The following is a 17,787-nucleotide window of genomic DNA, read 5'->3' as shown; positions in this document are numbered from 1 at the left end:
AGTCAACCCTGTTCCTCGTCGCTCGTTTTCTAACATCAGTAAATTTCTTCAGCTCGTTTCGATACGTTTAGGTCTGCGAGATTGAACACTTGTGCGAGGGTGGGTTGCCTTTAATCCTGTTATGCCAACGAAATAATAGCCTTCGTTGCAGTGTGCTAAATTCACAACACAAAGTACTAGCTACGTAGCTCGGTCTTGCCACGCCTCGATTTATCAGCTTGTCTAAAGACTGAGCAACATGTGTGACTGTATTTTGACGCGGCGAGAACGTTGCTTGTACCACTGCATGATCCCATAAATTATCTTAACGCATTCAACGATCTAGCTAAATAGTAGCTCACACACTCTGAATTCCCGGTTTGACGTTACAGTAGGCTAGTGAACTTGTGACCCAAGTTGGCCCTGAGCCACAAGTAGGTGGGAATTTGGAAATACGTTTTATGCAGGGTTGCCAGATATAGTGAAAAATATTAAACCAGTGGTGCGCAGCAAGGGCTTTGCGTTTCAGACACAGGCAAACTTTGTCCATCTCAGAAAAATTGATAGAAAATTGTCTTTTAAACATGCAGTTATAATTTTGACTGGTGTCTGTTTATTATTATTTTGCTTTTGAGAAAATTTATTTATTTATTTAAATTTATTGTTGAACAAGGATGTTATATTGAAAGTGAGTATGGGATTTGTAAACAGTTGATTTGATATCAGCCATTTTCAGCTTCTTTAACAGGTGTTGCTGGGCCTTCTTAGAGATGTTGTCTACATGTTTGGGGAAAGATAGCTCAGTCTCAATTCCCAAATATTTAAAATATGCAACATGAATCCTCTATTAATCAAAACATAAAAAAGGCTCCATTTCTTTTCTCTCTCAGAACAAATAAAAATGTTACCACAAATTGGTAACACAAAAGAATTGGTTCACTTACAGCTTCTGTGCATTCACATTTAAACCCATTACCTTTTATTGACAGCTAAATGCTCAATTGTTAAAATAAACCATAGAATACTACAAACTACCCCAGTAAAAATGTTAGTGCTTTTTAGATGCATATTTTGTTTACGATGTAGGTGCATAACAAGAAATGAAACCAACTGCCAGAAATATATTTCTTAAATGTTAATACCCCGAAGCATGAACATGCCAAAAAAGCAATTTTCTTAATTATGTTAATCAGCGAGACGGAAACGACCAAACCTTCAAAGTTGTTTTTCGGTACTATCTGGCAACCCTGGTCATATGAATGACGTCGCCTGGGTTTGATCAAGAGATTGCTGTTACCCTACACGAGTAGTTTTGGTTTACTGGAAACTGACGAGAAAATTGTTGAAATTGTTAGGTACTGGAAATTCAAGATGAGACGGAAGCAGGTGAGAATCACAACGAATATTTCTTCTTTTGCGATGGTGTGTTTCCATTAGATAGCTACAGCATTTACTTTATATGGAGCTTTATCCTGACGTTTTTTTAAGTTTTAGTTAGCAAGGCTAGCTACATTAGCTTCAACTTCACAAACAAACGATGGCGCTACAGTGTAAGCGGTTTACGACTTTTCATCCGACACGTAGAAATGTTGTGAGACTGCTTTTAGTATACACAGTAACTTTTCTAACTACCTACCAAACTACGTTAGCGCATCTCACGGCCGTCTGTGTCTAGCTATTTGTTTGTGAATACTAAAGTTGGCTAGCCAGCTACGTAAAAAGGGCAATTTTGTGCGACACCTATCTAGCTAAGCAAACGGGGCTTACGTCAGATAGAATCCCGTTTTATAGAACTAGCCTAGGCTAACGTTAACATAGATGGCAGCCAGCAACTGTCTAGCTAGTCCCCGATCTTGGCGGGTGTATGACGGGCGTAACTGAGTTATGAGATTAACTGCAAACCCATGCCTGCTAGCTAATTGTCCCTACCTAGTGTTGGGCTATCTGACCCAGCTGTACAAAGTTAAGGTGCTCGCGAACTAGGCTAGTCTCAAGAAATGGTACCTTAACTCAACACAATAATGTTATAGGGCAGCCGCGTGGCTTTTGGTACACGCTTTTACTAGTTTGTTTTGACAACATCAGAGTGTAGGCATACGTTAGCGAGTTAGCCGAGAGTGCCCAGTCATTCACATTGATCTAAAACCTGTTCTGATGCCATTCCCCGCAGGGTCAAGGGAGACTGCGTTGTTCTGCTCGACCTAAGAGAAAGTGCACCGCGGCGGTATATAGGGAAACTAAAAGCTCAAATAAGGTTGGTTGTTTTTGTTTTAAACTTTAAAGCGGCTGAACATTTTTGAAATAACCATACATCCTCAAAGAAGGATGAAACCACTACACACCCACCAAATATCTATCCACAGTAATGTAAATAACTATAAGAACACACTTCAAGACAGACATAAATTCAGTTTTGAAAATAATGTCAGGATTGTATGGGCATGGTCTGGACCGCCTCAACACCCCACCTGCCTCCTGAACTCCTTCCAAAATGTACCGTGCACAAGTATATTGTATTGGAGAAGAAGAGACACTGGGCGAGGGATATTGTTTGTAGAGGGAAAAGAGCTGAAAGATAGCTAGATGCAAGTACGACACATAAAGGTCCTGGTCAGAATTTCGAACCCAGGACATTGTTGTGAGGCCCCCACTGCACCACCATGCCACCACATGCTCATGTTACAAATCTGTCTCTAAAGATATGCAACGAGACTAAAACATTTACTGGCCATTAGGACAGGGAATTCTTGACGTCATCAAGGACCATGACCCAATAGCTCTGGTAATACATTTAATCCCCACATCATAGGAATAGATGGAAATGTTTAGATATAAGTTGATATTGCAATGCATTTGATTTATCTAATTTCGCTGATGCTTAATGCATACCAAAATGACACCATACAATGTAGTGTGAATCAATTAATGTACAGGTATTTACATTTACAGTCACTTTAAGTAATTTTTGGCTGTGCACCAAAAACGGCCTGCCCAATTCTGAAATATGAAACATTAATAAATAATAATAAAATTAATTAAAACAAATAATGAATTTCCTCAGGGTTCTCAGAAAACGGCTGATCTGCAAGGTGTTGCGAAAAGACAGCGAGTTGACGGTACTAGAACCGAGAGGACACCGGAGGACGAGGAGAAACCAGGGAACTGTAGAGAAGCGCACGGTTGCTCAGACAGTCGGCTGTCGATGAATGGCGACGGAGACGTGGCCTCGGGTGAGAGGGGGCTATGTCCTGAAAACACTCGAGGGGATCCAGTGGAATCGGAAGATGACGAGGCATGGGAAGATGAAGGCTGCGGTGTAAACGGCGGCTTAGACGAGGCGGATGGCGGCGAGATCGAGATGCAAATTCAGGTGGACAACAGCATCTTCCTCGATGACGACAGTAACCAGGTTCTGCCTGTTGGGCAGTTCTTTGGGAATATCGAACTTGACCAGGTGAGTGGATGTCGTCCTTCCACAAGTAGTTCAGCATAAATGCACTTTGTATGGCAGAAGGTCATATCCACCCGGAATTTCTTTTAATAATGAAATGCGCAAATACTGAAATGGACTCGGAGGGAATTCATGTCCACAATGCATTGAAGGCATTGTGTAGCATAGGTTCATTTGCATTAGTGCTTTATTTGATCTTACATTTATACTCGCTGGTCTGCCACTGTTACTCAAATAAAATCCACAAATGTTCGTCAATTCGCATCGTAAAGCACTGAATAAAAGGCTTCTGCTAAATTAATAATGTAATGTAACAATTGAGCGCTATATGTAGAACCAGGTTTGATTGGAAGACACGGTTATGCTTGCGCGTAGATGGCCTGAGTAGAATATGACCGAGACCTTTCTCGACTGTCCTAGGACTACCCAGCCAGAGCTCCTGCCTCCCTACCCATGAGCAGGAGGGAGTACAGGAGATTGCACTACATCGCCAAAGACGACAGCGATGACGACCTGCACGGCGACGGTGACCTGGAGACGCCGCGGCAAGACCGGATCCGTGCGCCTTCTGAAGGTACAGCGACTGCCTTCTTCACTGCGCACAACCAGTGCAAGACGGTTACGGTTCCTCCGAGAACAACGTTTCGTTTACAAAATAAAGAAAAATTCCCCTTCCCTGTATGTGTATTTCAAATACACGATACCTTGTGTACATAAGACTGCTTCGGAGTTGCTGTAAGGTGCCTTTCTTCACTTTGAAGGAGGTAGGCTACTGACTCCTAGGCTTCAAGTCTTTATGCTAAGCTAACATGTTATGCTAACATGGAAACCGAGCCAGTGAATGAATGAAAATGAATTCGAACACCTTGTCAAGGTCTGGGTAAATTGGGGAAAAAAGTTATATTACCCAAAATGTTGGCGTATTCCTTTAATATTTGCTGTTCGTTACTAAGGACTCTAGATGCATGCATTGATGTTACTTCGGTACTTCCGTTGTTTCTTGTGTGGGGAACTGGAAGTGATGGCAGGCTGTAATGAAGTGGCTATAGTACTGTGAAACTGACCAGAAATGTTCCATTCCAGATAGTTACGGCGGTAATACAGATTCAGGAAGCAACATGAGAAATGGGAGCAGGTGAGAGGTATACATTAATTTCTTTTTTGGTCCTTTTAGTTTCCAATAAGGTTTGCGGAAATGTACAGTATGTATATGCAGTATAGTATGTGGTATGAGGTGTGACTTTGAATCTGTATTAATAGCATCTTGTTTATTCCATCAACAGGGGCTTGGCAATACAGAAGGAATCTTAAAAATGGACTCCCCCGTGATGGTGGCCAATCAAGAAGTGCCTTCCATGGGCAAAATGTTTTTTTTATTTTGTGCCCAAGAGATGCTTCACCGTCCTGTACATATTTCTGTGGTTGCTGAATTAATCTAATGCCAAAGGTGTTCTTATTGATTGCATCTAATCTAAAATATATTTGTACTTATAGCAGACCATCTTTGCATTTTACCCCAAGAGAATTTGCACTAACCAAGTTCAGTACTGCAGAGGCCAAGAACATGAAGCTTAATGTATTTGCTTATCTTACTGTAAAATGTATATATATTTTTGTGATGGATGTACAAGTTTTTGCTCTCCGTTGGAGATAATTCTACACTGTAAATTAGTTTTTGCTATATATTTTTTTAAACATGATCATTTAAATTTAATGTTAAATATACAGTATAATCTTAATTGCAAGCTGTACTGGTTAATATTCCACTAATTCATGATTAATATTTAAGTGGTGTACCACCAGTTCTTTGGAAAGATAAAATTTTGCTTCTATAACACACTGCATTTGCCAATATAATCAGAATAAATGCGGCAAATATTTTTACAGTATTGAATGAGTTCCCTCTTGCCTGTGTGTGTGTTACAAAATACCACTGTCAACACAAGGAGAAGGAAAGAAGGCAGCAAGCCATTTGGTTTACTGGTCTTGACGTCAGGTGATGAAACGACGCAAAGCATCGACAGCATAATTATCACAGCAATGTAATGTTCCTTCCACCATTGCATAATTACAAAACTATCAAATTATCCATTATTCTCTTAGTACAGTTAAATGTTTAAAAAATATATATATAGATAAAAAGTCATTTCTTTCAATTGGAAATACTGCAGTAAAAAAAAGATACTGAAGGCTTACGCCACAGAATTTCTTGCTTCAATAACACTGAAAAACAATCATTAATTTATCATTTTCCGTTTCTTGTAAATTTTCCGACTGTCACAAAGCAAGTCATGAGCGCACTTCTTGTGGCAAACAATATGCACCAGTTTCAAATTAGCCAGTGTGAACAGTAGCCTGTAGAAGTACTCCCAGTTGATGTCGCCGCTCTTGTGGCCTCGTAGTGCTTTGGCAAGAGCAGGTATGACGGTTCGCTTCTTCTCAATCCTGAAACGGTTTGAAAGGGTGAAAACGGTTAAACGGTTACACCGCAAGGGCAAATCTTTAACCTGGTTACTGCTCAGCAATGCACCTCATTGACAATTGACATCGTCTTCCACAGTAAACACTGCCATTTCAGGATATCTGAAATCGACTGGGGGTTTGCTTAGCAAAGACAAAAAAAAAAAACCAAGCTAAAGTACACAATACGTTTTCACAAGTTACAACTTTGACTTCCCATTTTGCTGAAACAATTCCTTCAGTATAATGTGACCAGTCCTGTTATGAGTATGGCAGGGTTCATTTTCGGCTTCTGGTGAGTAGACTTAGTCCATGGGAACTGTTTAATCAGTCATTTCAATTAAATTAAATTTGTAACGCGACAACATTATATGTTGTTGTGATCAGATTTTTTGGGGTGAAAAACACATTTTACATTGCAGTTTGTTTTCTACAGGAGTGAACCTTCATACTAATGGTAGGTCTTATTCGTATTCAAGCGCTACAAGTTTAATTAGACCTACGGAAATGAAATCTAGCAAATTACTATAAAATAATGGTCTATTTAGCTTTACAGTCAATGTCACACTTCCTGCTAACAATACTAACTGTCTGCCTGGTTAAACAGTGTAGACAGTGGGGAATCATCAATTAAAAACCCATTACATCGGAGCAACTGTATCGGTCTTGACCTTTCTGCTGTTCAATGTATATACATAGAGGGTGAAACGTGAACAACACACTCACCTGTGGTCAAGGTTCCAGGTGCTGAAAAGGATTCTGCTTTCCCTGGTCCCATAAGGGTTTATGGAATGGAGAGATGAGCATTTTTCTTTGTCAAATGCACCCTAGAAACCCCACAGTCAAATTAAATGAGTCAAGTGGGGAAACACAAAGGTCTTCGTTATTCAATCCTGTCTCTGACTGGATATATAGACGCCATTTTTCATGAGACCCGTTTGAGTTCATATGTTCCTCAGGTAAGTAAACAGGCTGATGTTTAATCAGATTTACCAACAATCTCACAGAGCTGTTATTTCCTCCCTCCTGATTCCCCCCCCCCCCCTTTCTGATATCCATCTTGTCTAACCCCAAAAAAAACAACTTGCACTTACAATGACTGTATGTTTAGAACAGCACTTCATGTGTATTTTACTTGTTATGGATGTGATGCTTTAACTTGTGGAAGAACCTACGCACTTATAAGTCGCTTTGGATTAAAAGCGTCTGCCAAATGACTAAAATGTTAATGTAATGTTATTTGGTGTGGAGTAAGAAAAGTGAACCGTGTTCATCTCTCTGGATGATTTCAGGCCCCCCAGTTAATTTAGTCATCCTACCTGACAGGAAAACCAGCCTTCCTTTGTGCAAAGGCGGTTGGGTTCATTTTCCATCCTGTCAAAGTAACAGCCATTATACTTTGCAGATTTCAACTTCTCCACCATGCAGTCCACGATCTGTTTGTACTCCTTCTGTACTTTGGCACTCTGGATTTTTGAGGAATATCCCTCAACCTGAACAGAACGCAATGTGAAGTTAAAGTTCTAAAGATACCTGATTGTAGGTAAGTTAATCACCAATCTAAGAATAAAACATGGATGCTCTGAGCACAGTATGTTTCGTTGTACCTGGTCATAAATAGGAAAATACCATTTTTATGGAATGTATGTGTTGATTAATGACTATGTGCAAATTGGGTATTTGTGACAATTTGATAACCTGCTTCAGAGTGAGAAACTGATTTAAACAGAATTTCTTTCGTTTTATAATTTCTTTTACTTACATCCTTCATGTATCCCCGTACTCTGTTTTCACAGTTGAACTTCATGTAAGCAGACTTTGTCTTAAATCTGGACTCAATCCCTGAAATGGTTATAAATACAGGACGGAATGAGACAACAGTAATAATATGATCCATCTCACCAATTAAAACTTCACGCAAAATACAACATGCATTCCTATAACTGCATAAACACATATGCGGAACACTTCACCCCTCCTTCCCTCAAACAGTGCTTTGGAGTGATCCATATAAATGACTAGTGAGTAGCAGATATTTCGTTGGTAGGTAGTTATTCAAATATCCCATGGGCTGCGGCAGCTTTGTTGACGCACCGTTTCACGGTCTTTGAAGCGGAGGAACTGTCTGGGCTACTGTATCATTAAGGAACGTCGACATTGCTAATGTATTATTATAAAAGGTAACTATTATAATAATTAAACACATTCTGTCCTTGGACTGTGCCTTGTTTGCTGCCTAATTTGCACGCTCGCAGTGGCCACTTGTTGAATCTTGCCTTTGGCTTCCGCGTGAAATGCGTAAAACCTTACCTTGGAACCAGTCGTCATCCTCCTCTCGTTCTTCGACCTCGGAGTTATCTTGAAGGTTGTGAAGCAGATCCTTGAGGATCTTGCGCTTCTTCTCTGAGTGTTCGTCCGTGAGTAGATTCTGAGCCGACTCGATCAGGACATCTGTGTGTTTGTCTGAGAGCCCCAGCAATAGGCCAACATCACAGACAACTGTCCAGACATGGATGAAAAAACATCTCAATCACAACAACTCACAAAAAGCCTCTTTGGCATTACTGATGGGTTCAATTAGCAACTCCCTGAACATGCACTGCAAACAGCCATCCCATTAAGCTTTAGACCAAACAAAGGAATGGATGCATACTGTTGGATACATGTTTGTGTATTCATTGCTTCATGTCACAGGCAAATGGTAAAATAATACAATTAGTACTTGTACAATTATGAATAAAAAAAAATGTAAATACATGTCAGTCACTTGCTATTTAGTCCCAAAGTTAAAACGATTAAGAAGCTTAAAGGAAATGAGGTTGCAATATACACTCAGTTGCCACTTTACTAGGTACAACTGCTTGTTAATGTAAATACCCTGTTCCTTATGTGGTTGGACGTCGACATTTAAAGCATGCAGACATGGTGGAGAGATTTGCTCGTTTTTTTTTACCAAACATCAGAATGGGTGATTTACGCAACTTTGACCGTATTGTTGGTGCCAGACATAGTGGTTCCAGCATCTGAGGAACAGATTTTCACATGCTACAGCCTAGAGTTTACAGAGAAGAGTGTGATCAACAAAAATGATCTAGTGAGCAGCAATGAGTGGGCAAAAACACCTTAAGCAGAGAGGGTAGAGGAGGCTTGTTCAAACGAACTGAATTGCACCTCTGGACGCACAATACGCCAAACCTTGAAAAGGATGGGCTACAGAACAGAATGATGCGCAAACAGTGGGCGCAAAAAAAGTGGATGATTGAAGACTGGAAAAACATAGCCTGATCTGACTAATCTCAATTTTAGCGGCAGCATATGCACAGTAAGGTCAGAATTTGGCCAATTTGATGGCGTTCAAAAACATGATTTGAGCTGATTATTTCTGTTTTTGATTTGGCATAAACGGTACGAATCCATCCTGCCTTGTGTCAGCAGTGCAGGTTGGTAGTGGTGGTCCAATGGGGTGGGGAATGTTTTCTTGGCCCATTGATACTCATCGAGCTGTTATTATTTCTGACCAGTGAACCCCTTTATGGCCACAGTCTACCATTTTTCAAATTGATATTTCCAGCAAGATAATGTGCTGTCACAAAACACACCTTACCTAAAGCTGGTTCCATGAACATGACAGTGAGTTCAGTTTACTCTAATGGCCCTAAATTGCAATCTGATTTAACTTTGGGATGAGGTTCGCAGCATGGTCGAAAAAATCTGCAGGAACTGCGTCATGATACAGAGTCAGCATGGACCTTCTTGAATCAATGCCTGAATAATTAAAGTGGTTCTGGGGGGAAAAAAGGGGGTCCTACCTGGTAACTGATAGGCGTACTTAATAAAATGACAACTGAGTGTATTCACCCTCTACTTATAAACACACATGAACCGCGACATAGTGCTTATTATTTTACTAATATAAAGAGCACGCACATCCTTTCCAATCCTGTCCTTTGGTAAGAAGAACAAGCTCAGCATTGAAAGCAAGGTTTTCAAAATAGTCTTCTGTAACTTCTGTTCCATCTTCGTACAAGCAAACACGTGAACCTGGAAACGGGACCTGATCAGGAACGAATAAACATAATTAAAACCTAACGTTATAGCACATAGCGCATAGAGCTGTGTGGTCCAACCTCATTGGTGGCACATAACCATTTCCAACAGCATTAAACTTTTAAAAAAAATGCACCTGCAACATGTCACATCCCTTCTTAATCAGTTCTTTCAGGCTCTTCGCCGCAATTCCGTACTTCTTATTTTCACGGAGGCCTCTCAGTTTAACAAGTTTAGCCTTTTTGAACAATCCAAACAACACCATTCTGAACCACTTCCGTAACTCTTGCGTAGGCAGTTCCACACAGGCTCAGAACAGCAAAATATGTATGCGCAGACCAGGCGCAGAACCACTCTTGTAAACCAAGAGGATGGGCTACTATCACTTAACTCTTTATGGTTATCATGACTGTGTCCGCGGTATGAGGTGGATCACATGCATTACTGCTCAGTCCATCTGTCTGCGCATATGTGACGCAGTAAGACAACCCAAACAGCTTTTCGTACAAATCACCGCCTTGCAGCCGCCGCATACGAGCGTGCAAAATTATTTCAGCCTAGTCTGCGTAAACTGCATTGCTATATACCATCATAATATCTCTGATAGTTTAATCCTCTCTATGGGCATAAAAATACGTCAAATCAGCAGCTTCTTACCAAAAAGTGGTCTGTGGTTATGTACTTTCAGTTTAGGAGCGCCATCTGTCGATTAAGGTGCGTATCACATAAGTAGCTTGGAAGACGACCTTCACAATGACAAGTTGCTTTAAAGCGTATGCAACTAAATCAGTCAGTGAAGCTATTTTGCAACAACCAAGAAAAATGTGCAAGCTGAGTACTTGTATTGAGAACAATGTAAAATAATTACAAACCTCAGGGATTGAGGTGTAACAGAGACCAATAGAGCCCACATACCAGCTAGACCAGGCTCAAATTCACTCTAGCAGTAGGCTATTCGCTCTATCACACCCACTGATCATTTTACCCTGATCACTTTTAGGTGAATATTAAGCAAACTGAGTGATCTTTCTCCATAGTACAGTGGAGATGTTTATGGCAGCAGTGTTGCAGTTCAAGACCAAATTGTCAGTCACACAGAACTGGCAGTTTTGAAGATACATCCCGTGGTGTGGATGGGTCAGCTGATCGACCAGCTTCAAGAAAGCAGGGGAAATTGAATACTTATATTTATCAAAAGTATAAACTCCAGACACTGTTTTGGCAGAAATCACAACAGTTATGGTTACGGTTACACAGGATGTAATTGCATTGGAGAGGACAGGGAATATAAGAAATATAATGGAATATGTTATATATAATTGTATTAATTAAGTAACAAATAAACTTAAATCATGTATTTATAGAGTTCGATATTGAGCTTATTCAATTTAAACTAGGCTTTTCTCGTAAAATCGTCCACCTGGAGCTTTCTGGCAACCCCCAAGTTACTTCACTACAGGTCACAATGTAACTGGAAAAGTGTTCAAATTACTGACACACTTGCTACACTGACTTGATACACTTACGGATACACTATACTGGTCTGTTCTCTTATCTCTGGATAAGAGCATCTAAAATAATATAAGATGTAATGTATATACAGTGTAATGTTGGCTTTTCGGTTTCACAACGGAGGGCAGAAATAAGTTCAGTCACCCTTCTTGTTAGCTAGTCAACGTAAAAATCTTTGGTACTGTGCACAGTCTATGGCTTGGAACCGTTGCTGTATCTCCTAGGCAACATCAAGCCAAGTAGTAGATTATACTATTTGATTCAGAAGGATAGGGGGGATGAACACTATTGCATACATACAGTGCTAATTTAATAAGTAAACGATGCTACATATTTAACATTAAGCATTAGTATAACGTTAAATAATATGCATTTTCGATCTGTATGCATGTCACATAGTATTTTTTTCCCCTAATTGTTTAAAATGCTTCACATCCACCCCTATTTTGAGAAGTAAAACAAATTCATCAGTTAACGTCATGGCAGTGGCTGCGATTGAAAATTAGAGCTAGCCATCAAGTTGGGTAAGTTTCTTATTATTTATTCCATTTAGCTGGCTAAGATAATGTTTGCATGTTGCAGGTGCACAGACATACAATAATTACGCTTTCTTAAAATGTAATTCATATTACGTTCTAAAATATATGGAGTGACAGTGTGACTAAACACCCTGTTGTTGGCTGCACATCTTTGCTTGCTGTCTAGCTAGCTAACGGCACATTTTAGTTAACGTTAAGTTAGCTTAGCTTGTCTAAGAATTATGATAGTGAGGTATACGTTACAGTTATTGATTTACGTTAACGAATTTCCTGAATAAGTGTTATGCAAAATGCATTGTTGATATGGGGAGAACAGCCAGCTAACTGGTTGCCAGTTGCTAGCAAGCTATCGTTATTAGCTAGCTATGTTAACTTAGTTAAGTTCACGTTAGCCACCAATATCTCTAGCTAGCTAGCGAGATATTATTATTTTTGTATATTTAATGAACGTTGTTGATGAAGTTAAATAGTTCCCCAGTTAACGTTACAGCTAACTTTCATAATAATTGTCTCCACAGTTTTCTAGATGCACTAGTTTGCTAAATCACCATGACCGAGTGGAAAACATTGTTTGATGGGAGCCGAGTGGTCCCTCCCCACAACCAGAGTGTGCGTCTGGCTGAAGAGTTACCTTCGGAAGGCTTTCAGATTGCACTGAAACATCTCCAAGGAGGTTCCATTGGACAGGTAAGATGATTGAGCGTGGACAGGTATTCACTTTTTTTTTTAGGATTGACCCACGGTTGTGAATTATATCTGTTATTATATATTATTTATATAAAGTTGCTTAACTTAAATTTACACAAGACTGTTTTTACATAGAATGTAAATGGAAAAATAAAACCTTTGCCAGCAAAGAAAATATGTCAGAAATATGTAGGGAAAGAAATCAATCCCGAGTAGTAAGTGGTAAATTGCTGGTAAATTGAGTAATGCCAAGTTTCACAGTCCCGAGTGTTTATATGCTATCATTACAACATAATTCTTTGTTTGTTGGTGACCCCTCAATGGAGATTTGATTTGAGTTTTTAGTGTTTGGCAGTGTGCTTAATTAGGTTGTTGTAGGCATTGTTTAAATGGGACATTTGGCTCGAGCTCTGCCCCTATTTTCTCAAGTGAAGCACTTATGGCTTAGTAACACTTCTCACCCAATTGTAATGTTGTCATTTAACATCTCATTTAAGAAATTATTTGATTTATGTTACAGTGGAAAACACAAAAACAGACCGTAAACATGCATATCCTTTTCAGCTCCACCTTTATTTATTTGCTGCTTTTAAACCTTACATATTATCGCTCTTGCTGAAAAAAACGTCATCATTGTATTGTTGACTGTTGTATGATTTCATGCTCAGATGTCAAACACAAAAAGATGGCTGCAAACTACTCAGAATTTAGAGTTTGTTAAAATAACTTTCTCACTGCAAGACGAGACAACTGTTCTGTCAGAAAATGCCGGGCAGCCATTTTTGAGGCTGCTGTTCTCTCCTGTCCAGCTGAACGTGTCTGGTGCTTTATATGAAAGAAGTCTTTTTTTGACTGTAGTTCATAGATACCTCACGTGCAATACGAGAGTGCGACATTTCTTTGCGAAGTGCTGTAGCAGGGAATAATTTGGCAGTTGGCAGTGATCACTCAGGCCCCTCTTTCTCCCTCTGATCCCTCAGCGCCCGCTGGAGGGGCTCCAGTGGGCCCGGTTTCAGCTGCGAGTCTCCCTGTTTGATGTCAGCCACCGACACTTTTTCGGGAGGACGTGGAAGAGCCTGTTGCAGCAGCAGCAGCAGCAGCAGCAGCAACAGCAGCCGAGGACTGGCTCGGGGCAAGCCAGCAGGGTGCCTTTTAATGAGGTGAAGTGCGGTGGGCCTGCTCCGCTGTCTGCTTCTCTTCTCAAACCTGTCGTCGAGATGTTTACGCTCCTGGGCCATCCTCACATGTTAAAAGTCCACAGTTGTCTTGGAATTCTAAAATGATAAGTACGACTCGGGCAAAGCTTCGCGAGTGTGTCTGTGTTTCCCCTCGTACTACTTTTGTTTTTTTATTATACAATGAAATTTGAGGTTCTTTCATGATTTCAAGACTGACTTCAATCCTAATTGTAGCACAGGTCACCTCAGGTCCTTGTATCGGTGCAGACACAGGGCTCATATAAACTACAGAATTTGTCTTACAGTTAGTTAAGAGAGAAAGGGGTGTGAGCCTTTATACCTTTATATATATATCAGACATGATTTATATCGTGTCATAAGTGAATTGATCTGCACATCTGTGTCGTAGAAGGGCTCGTTTAATACAAATGACTTACCTTTGTATTAGCTGAAATCGCAGGGAGCAGCAGCACAGGTACCTGTATATTTTCTGTGTCCCTGTGTGGGTGATTAGAACATCATGCATGTCTAGATGAAAGGACTCTTTGGTTCTCCCTCTGAAAATGATTTTTTCAGTACACTGCTACAGGATCAACTTTTGTTTGTCATGTACTATTGAACTCTTGTCTTTTTAAAAGGAAAACTACTTTCTTATAGCACAAGGTATCAGCGAGGTATCACATGAGGTGCAGTTATAGAGTTGGCAAGTTGTTAGCAGTTATGAAGAGTCCTGGTTCACTGTAATTATTTTTTGTGTTAAAACATTGCTACAACACCATTGTAAATCCCTTCCTGTCATTGAAAAAGGCTCACTGAAATGTTGACTCACCCTCTGCCTGTGTTCATAGTCCTTAAATTTGGGTATCAAAATATGCAGTTGGCGGCACGGATGGTGCAGTGGGTAGCACTGCCGCCTCACAGCAAGGAGGTCCTGGGTTCAAATCCCGGTCGGCCGGGGCCTCTGCGCGGAGTTTGCATGTTCTCCCCGTGTTTGCGTGGGTTTCCTCCGGATACTCCAGTTTCCTCCCACAGTCCAAAGACATGCAGGTTAGGCTGATTGGAGAGTCTAAATTGCCCATAGGTATGAGTGTGTGAGTGAATGGTGTGTGTGCCCTGCGATGGACTGGCGACCTGTCTAGGGTGTATTCCTGCCTTTCGCCCAATGTATGCTTGGATAGGCTCCAGCACCCCTGCGACCCTGTTCAGGATGAGCGGGTTAGGATAATGAATGAAAATATGCAGTTGATGGGCCGGCATTCTATACCAAAACTTTGTATAGCTGTACAATAATTCAAGCTCATTGGTTGAAAATTGGTTCTAATTGCCACAGCCAATGATAGTTTCAACGTCAGTGTGTTCACAGAGAAGGGGATGGATAAACAGTGTTGTGGTTTGAGCGTGTTTGTTCCTGCAGTTCCTCTCTTGACCGTACAATAGGTAAGTCCGAAATTACCTATTGTACTTTTAAGTAAGTGTTGTATACAGTGCTTGACTCTGAAGATATTCTGACTTTGGGAGCATTTGATATATTATGCAAAATGCTTAATGCTGTTAATGACCATATGGCTTAGGGGAGAGGGAGAGAGCTCTGTGGATGGCTAAGACCCAGGCCAGGGTTCAGTCTGTTCATTTTTCACCAACAAACATGCATTATCTAATGACTGATGAGTTTCATATTTTCCTCCCCCAAAGTGTCCAGTTTTTGGTAAATGGAAGAATATTATCTGCTATTGGAAACAAAGAGAATAATGGGAAATAGATTTCACTTCCAATGCGTTCCTTGCAATTTGGTTTATTGTTTGCTGAAATAAACATCTTTCAAGATTTTCGCGATAACATTTCGGAATATAAAATAAGATATTTAAAAATATGTATGAATGATAGTTTACAGGGCTTTGTGTACAGGTGTACTCAAACCATTAAAATACTTTGTGTGGTATCCGAGACAGCAGTTATGAGAAAATGCCACCTCATTCTGAAACACAAAGTTTGATATCATTGTGTTGTTGAAATGAGAAACGTGTGATTGCCACCAGTCTCATGGACGATACGGCAGTTCTGGTTCTGTTCTAATTGTCCGTTGTTCTTGTTGTCTCCAGTTCTGATAGCAGCAATTTCCCTGCCATGCAGGCCCCAGACAGTTTGGAAGTGATGTAAATATGAATCTTTTGCTGATTCATGCAAGCTGAAGAAACTTAATAGTTTTGGCTGTGTGCCTGGTGACAAGGTCAGCATACAAACAGTCTCTGGTTTATAATCAGGAGGTCTGGAATGGCTGATCAGGATTCTCAAGTGCAGTTTTGGGTTGACTTAATTAGCGAACATTATTTTACTGAATTTATTGTTATGTTTTAATTACAGTGTGAATTGTGTGTTAATTGAAAATGCTAAGGGAGAATTCCTTGGGTAGATTACTTTCTTTTGGTAACTGATGAAGTGATGTGATCTAACCGCAGGCTTAGTTGTCTAATAGAAGTGTGTTTTTGTGGAGTTTAGGAAGGCCTGAGGAAAAAAAGCGGATGGCTTGATTTCCCGTTTATCTTCCAGATAATCTGGAGCAAGGAACATTGTACAATACACACGTCCAAGCAAGTTACAGGCTACCATTCGTGGGATGTAGACTGCATGTAGGGAACACAACTGCATGTAGGGAACTCAGTGTATGGCAGGACTGCATCAGTGCGTGCGTGCGTGCGTCCTCCCTCTTCCTCTTCCTGTTCACCGTGCTCCTTCTCTGCTTCTCTAAACCTCACTTCTTCTCTCGTTCCTGCTCTGTCCTTTCCTCTCTGTTGGTGTCTGTACTCAAGCAGCCAAAACCGGTCTTGGTTTTTGATGATCATTTCCTGGTGTTGTTGCGAGACGGTGCTCACTAGCGCAACTTTAGCCACCCTTTTAATATAAAGTCAGTGATAGCAGTATGGTAAAAATACAAAGTCAATTGTTTTTTTTCTCCCCACATGTAGTTGAATGTAGTGGAAAATGTAGTTGAATCTCTGTTTTTTTTCTTTGTCTCATGTCTCCCCATGTGCTGATTATTTAGTTATTAGTTGCTCGTTATTGTGTTTTGAGGACAATGCAGTAATGCTTTGGAGACAAATCAGGGACAGTTTGTGGCAGGGACTGCGAGTCTCTCTATCCAAGTCCTCCCACGCACATAGTGGAGGCCTGTGCAGACTCTGGCTCCAAATTGTGCCACACAGCGGCACCAGCACACTCGACTTCCGTGGTTTCAGAAGGCTAGTCAGTGGGTGACCTAACAGGCACTTGGTCCATGTCTATGCTCTACACTAAATGTCCCTCACCCCCCCCCCCACTGAGCGTATACACAGCCCTGGCATCACCCGGGCCGATAACGTCGACGCCTGCCCCATGACTCTGGGACTGGGGAATAGACGGCCGTCGTCACGGTGTCGCCGTGGCATCTGGAGCTGGGTTCGGCTGCCGTCCATCTCCCTTCCCTTCCCTGTCTCTCCGCTCAAGGCATCCGTCTTCGTAACGGGGTCTCTCGGTCTGTCCCTGGCCGGGGAATCGACAGGCCTGACGGGGACCTAAACGGCAGACTTGAATCTCTTTTTCACAAGAGTCCTTCAAAATGGAGACATCCAGTTTTCAGTGAATACTCTGCCACCTCTGTTCTTCAGAGCACACCTCTAGAGAATGGGGGGTTTGGATTGGGTCCTGTAATTAAACTATTGATTGTTTAGAGGCCTAGGATCCAGCCCATAAGCTTAGCTCAGTTGAGGGACTATTTCGATTAATGAAACTGTTGTTTAATATGTCAGCAACCTAAAAGATGGATTGTGCTCTACATTTTTTGGTATTATTTCAGTTTTAGTGCACGCGTTTGATTGGCCCTGACAGGTTTTCTGTGTGATGAATGATATCTTAGATGATTCCCGTTTCTGTTTTCTTTCATTATCTTGTGACCTGCTGA

General features: G+C 40.9%; 3 protein-coding genes across 4 annotated transcripts in view; 2 read left to right on the top strand and 1 right to left on the bottom strand.

The window, feature by feature from the left end:
• Positions 1-1,225: 1,225 nt before the first annotated feature.
• Positions 1,226-5,319, top strand: c10h1orf174 (chromosome 10 C1orf174 homolog). Of its 2 annotated transcripts, none has more exons than XM_061257759.1 (6): positions 1,226-1,365; positions 2,150-2,233; positions 3,041-3,433; positions 3,851-4,004; positions 4,514-4,565; positions 4,714-5,319. In XM_061257759.1, exons 1-6 carry the CDS (start codon positions 1,351-1,353, stop codon positions 4,739-4,741), a joined length of 726 nt encoding a protein of 241 aa, XP_061113743.1. In that variant the 5' UTR covers positions 1,226-1,350; the 3' UTR covers positions 4,742-5,319. The 2 variants fall into 2 exon arrangements, with proteins under 2 accessions (XP_061113743.1, XP_061113744.1); XM_061257760.1 differs by having other exon boundaries at positions 4,514-4,572.
• Positions 5,320-5,378: 59 nt separating this feature from the next.
• dffb (DNA fragmentation factor, beta polypeptide (caspase-activated DNase)) lies at positions 5,379-10,297 on the bottom strand. The gene is made up of 7 exons (XM_061257757.1): positions 10,074-10,297; positions 9,818-9,944; positions 8,201-8,389; positions 7,653-7,732; positions 7,210-7,383; positions 6,617-6,717; positions 5,379-5,875 (listed from the first exon to the last, which is right to left on the bottom strand). Exons 1-7 carry the CDS (start codon positions 10,200-10,202, stop codon positions 5,668-5,670), a joined length of 1,008 nt encoding a protein of 335 aa, XP_061113741.1. The 5' UTR covers positions 10,203-10,297; the 3' UTR covers positions 5,379-5,667.
• A 2,261-nt stretch (positions 10,298-12,558) lies between these two features.
• Positions 12,559-17,787, top strand: part of nphp4 (nephronophthisis 4) — a 156,015-nt gene continuing 150,786 nt past the window's right edge. The window contains exons 1-2 of the mRNA XM_061259116.1: positions 12,559-12,675; positions 13,656-13,835. The gene's annotated coding sequence lies outside the window, so the exon portion shown is untranslated. The remainder of the gene's footprint in view (positions 12,676-13,655; positions 13,836-17,787) is intronic.

The sequence above is a fragment of the Conger conger genome, chromosome 10, assembly GCF_963514075.1.
Source record: "Conger conger chromosome 10, fConCon1.1, whole genome shotgun sequence".
Classification (NCBI taxonomy): Eukaryota; Metazoa; Chordata; class Actinopteri; order Anguilliformes; family Congridae; genus Conger; species Conger conger.
This window is presented reverse-complemented; position numbering and strand designations above follow the sequence as displayed.

What these genes read in the sequence shown, in the direction of transcription:
- c10h1orf174 (XM_061257759.1), top strand. An exon ending in AAACTAAAAGCTCAAATAAG is followed by an intron (nt 2,234 to 3,040) that starts GTTGGTTGTTTT and finishes GAATTTCCTCAG; the next exon opens with GGTTCTCAGAAAACGGCTGA. An exon ending in GATCCGTGCGCCTTCTGAAG is followed by an intron (nt 4,005 to 4,513) that starts GTACAGCGACTG and finishes GTTCCATTCCAG; the next exon opens with ATAGTTACGGCGGTAATACA.
- dffb (XM_061257757.1), bottom strand. Translation starts at nt 10,202, where the DNA reads ATGGTGTTGTTTGGATTGTTCAAAAAGGCTAAACTTGTTAAACTGAGA. An exon ending in AGGACAGGATTGGAAAGGAT is followed by an intron (nt 8,390 to 9,817) that starts GTGCGTGCTCTT and finishes ATGTCTGGACAG; the next exon opens with TTGTCTGTGATGTTGGCCTA. An exon ending in GGATGACGACTGGTTCCAAG is followed by an intron (nt 7,733 to 8,200) that starts GTAAGGTTTTAC and finishes TAACCATTTCAG; the next exon opens with GGATTGAGTCCAGATTTAAG.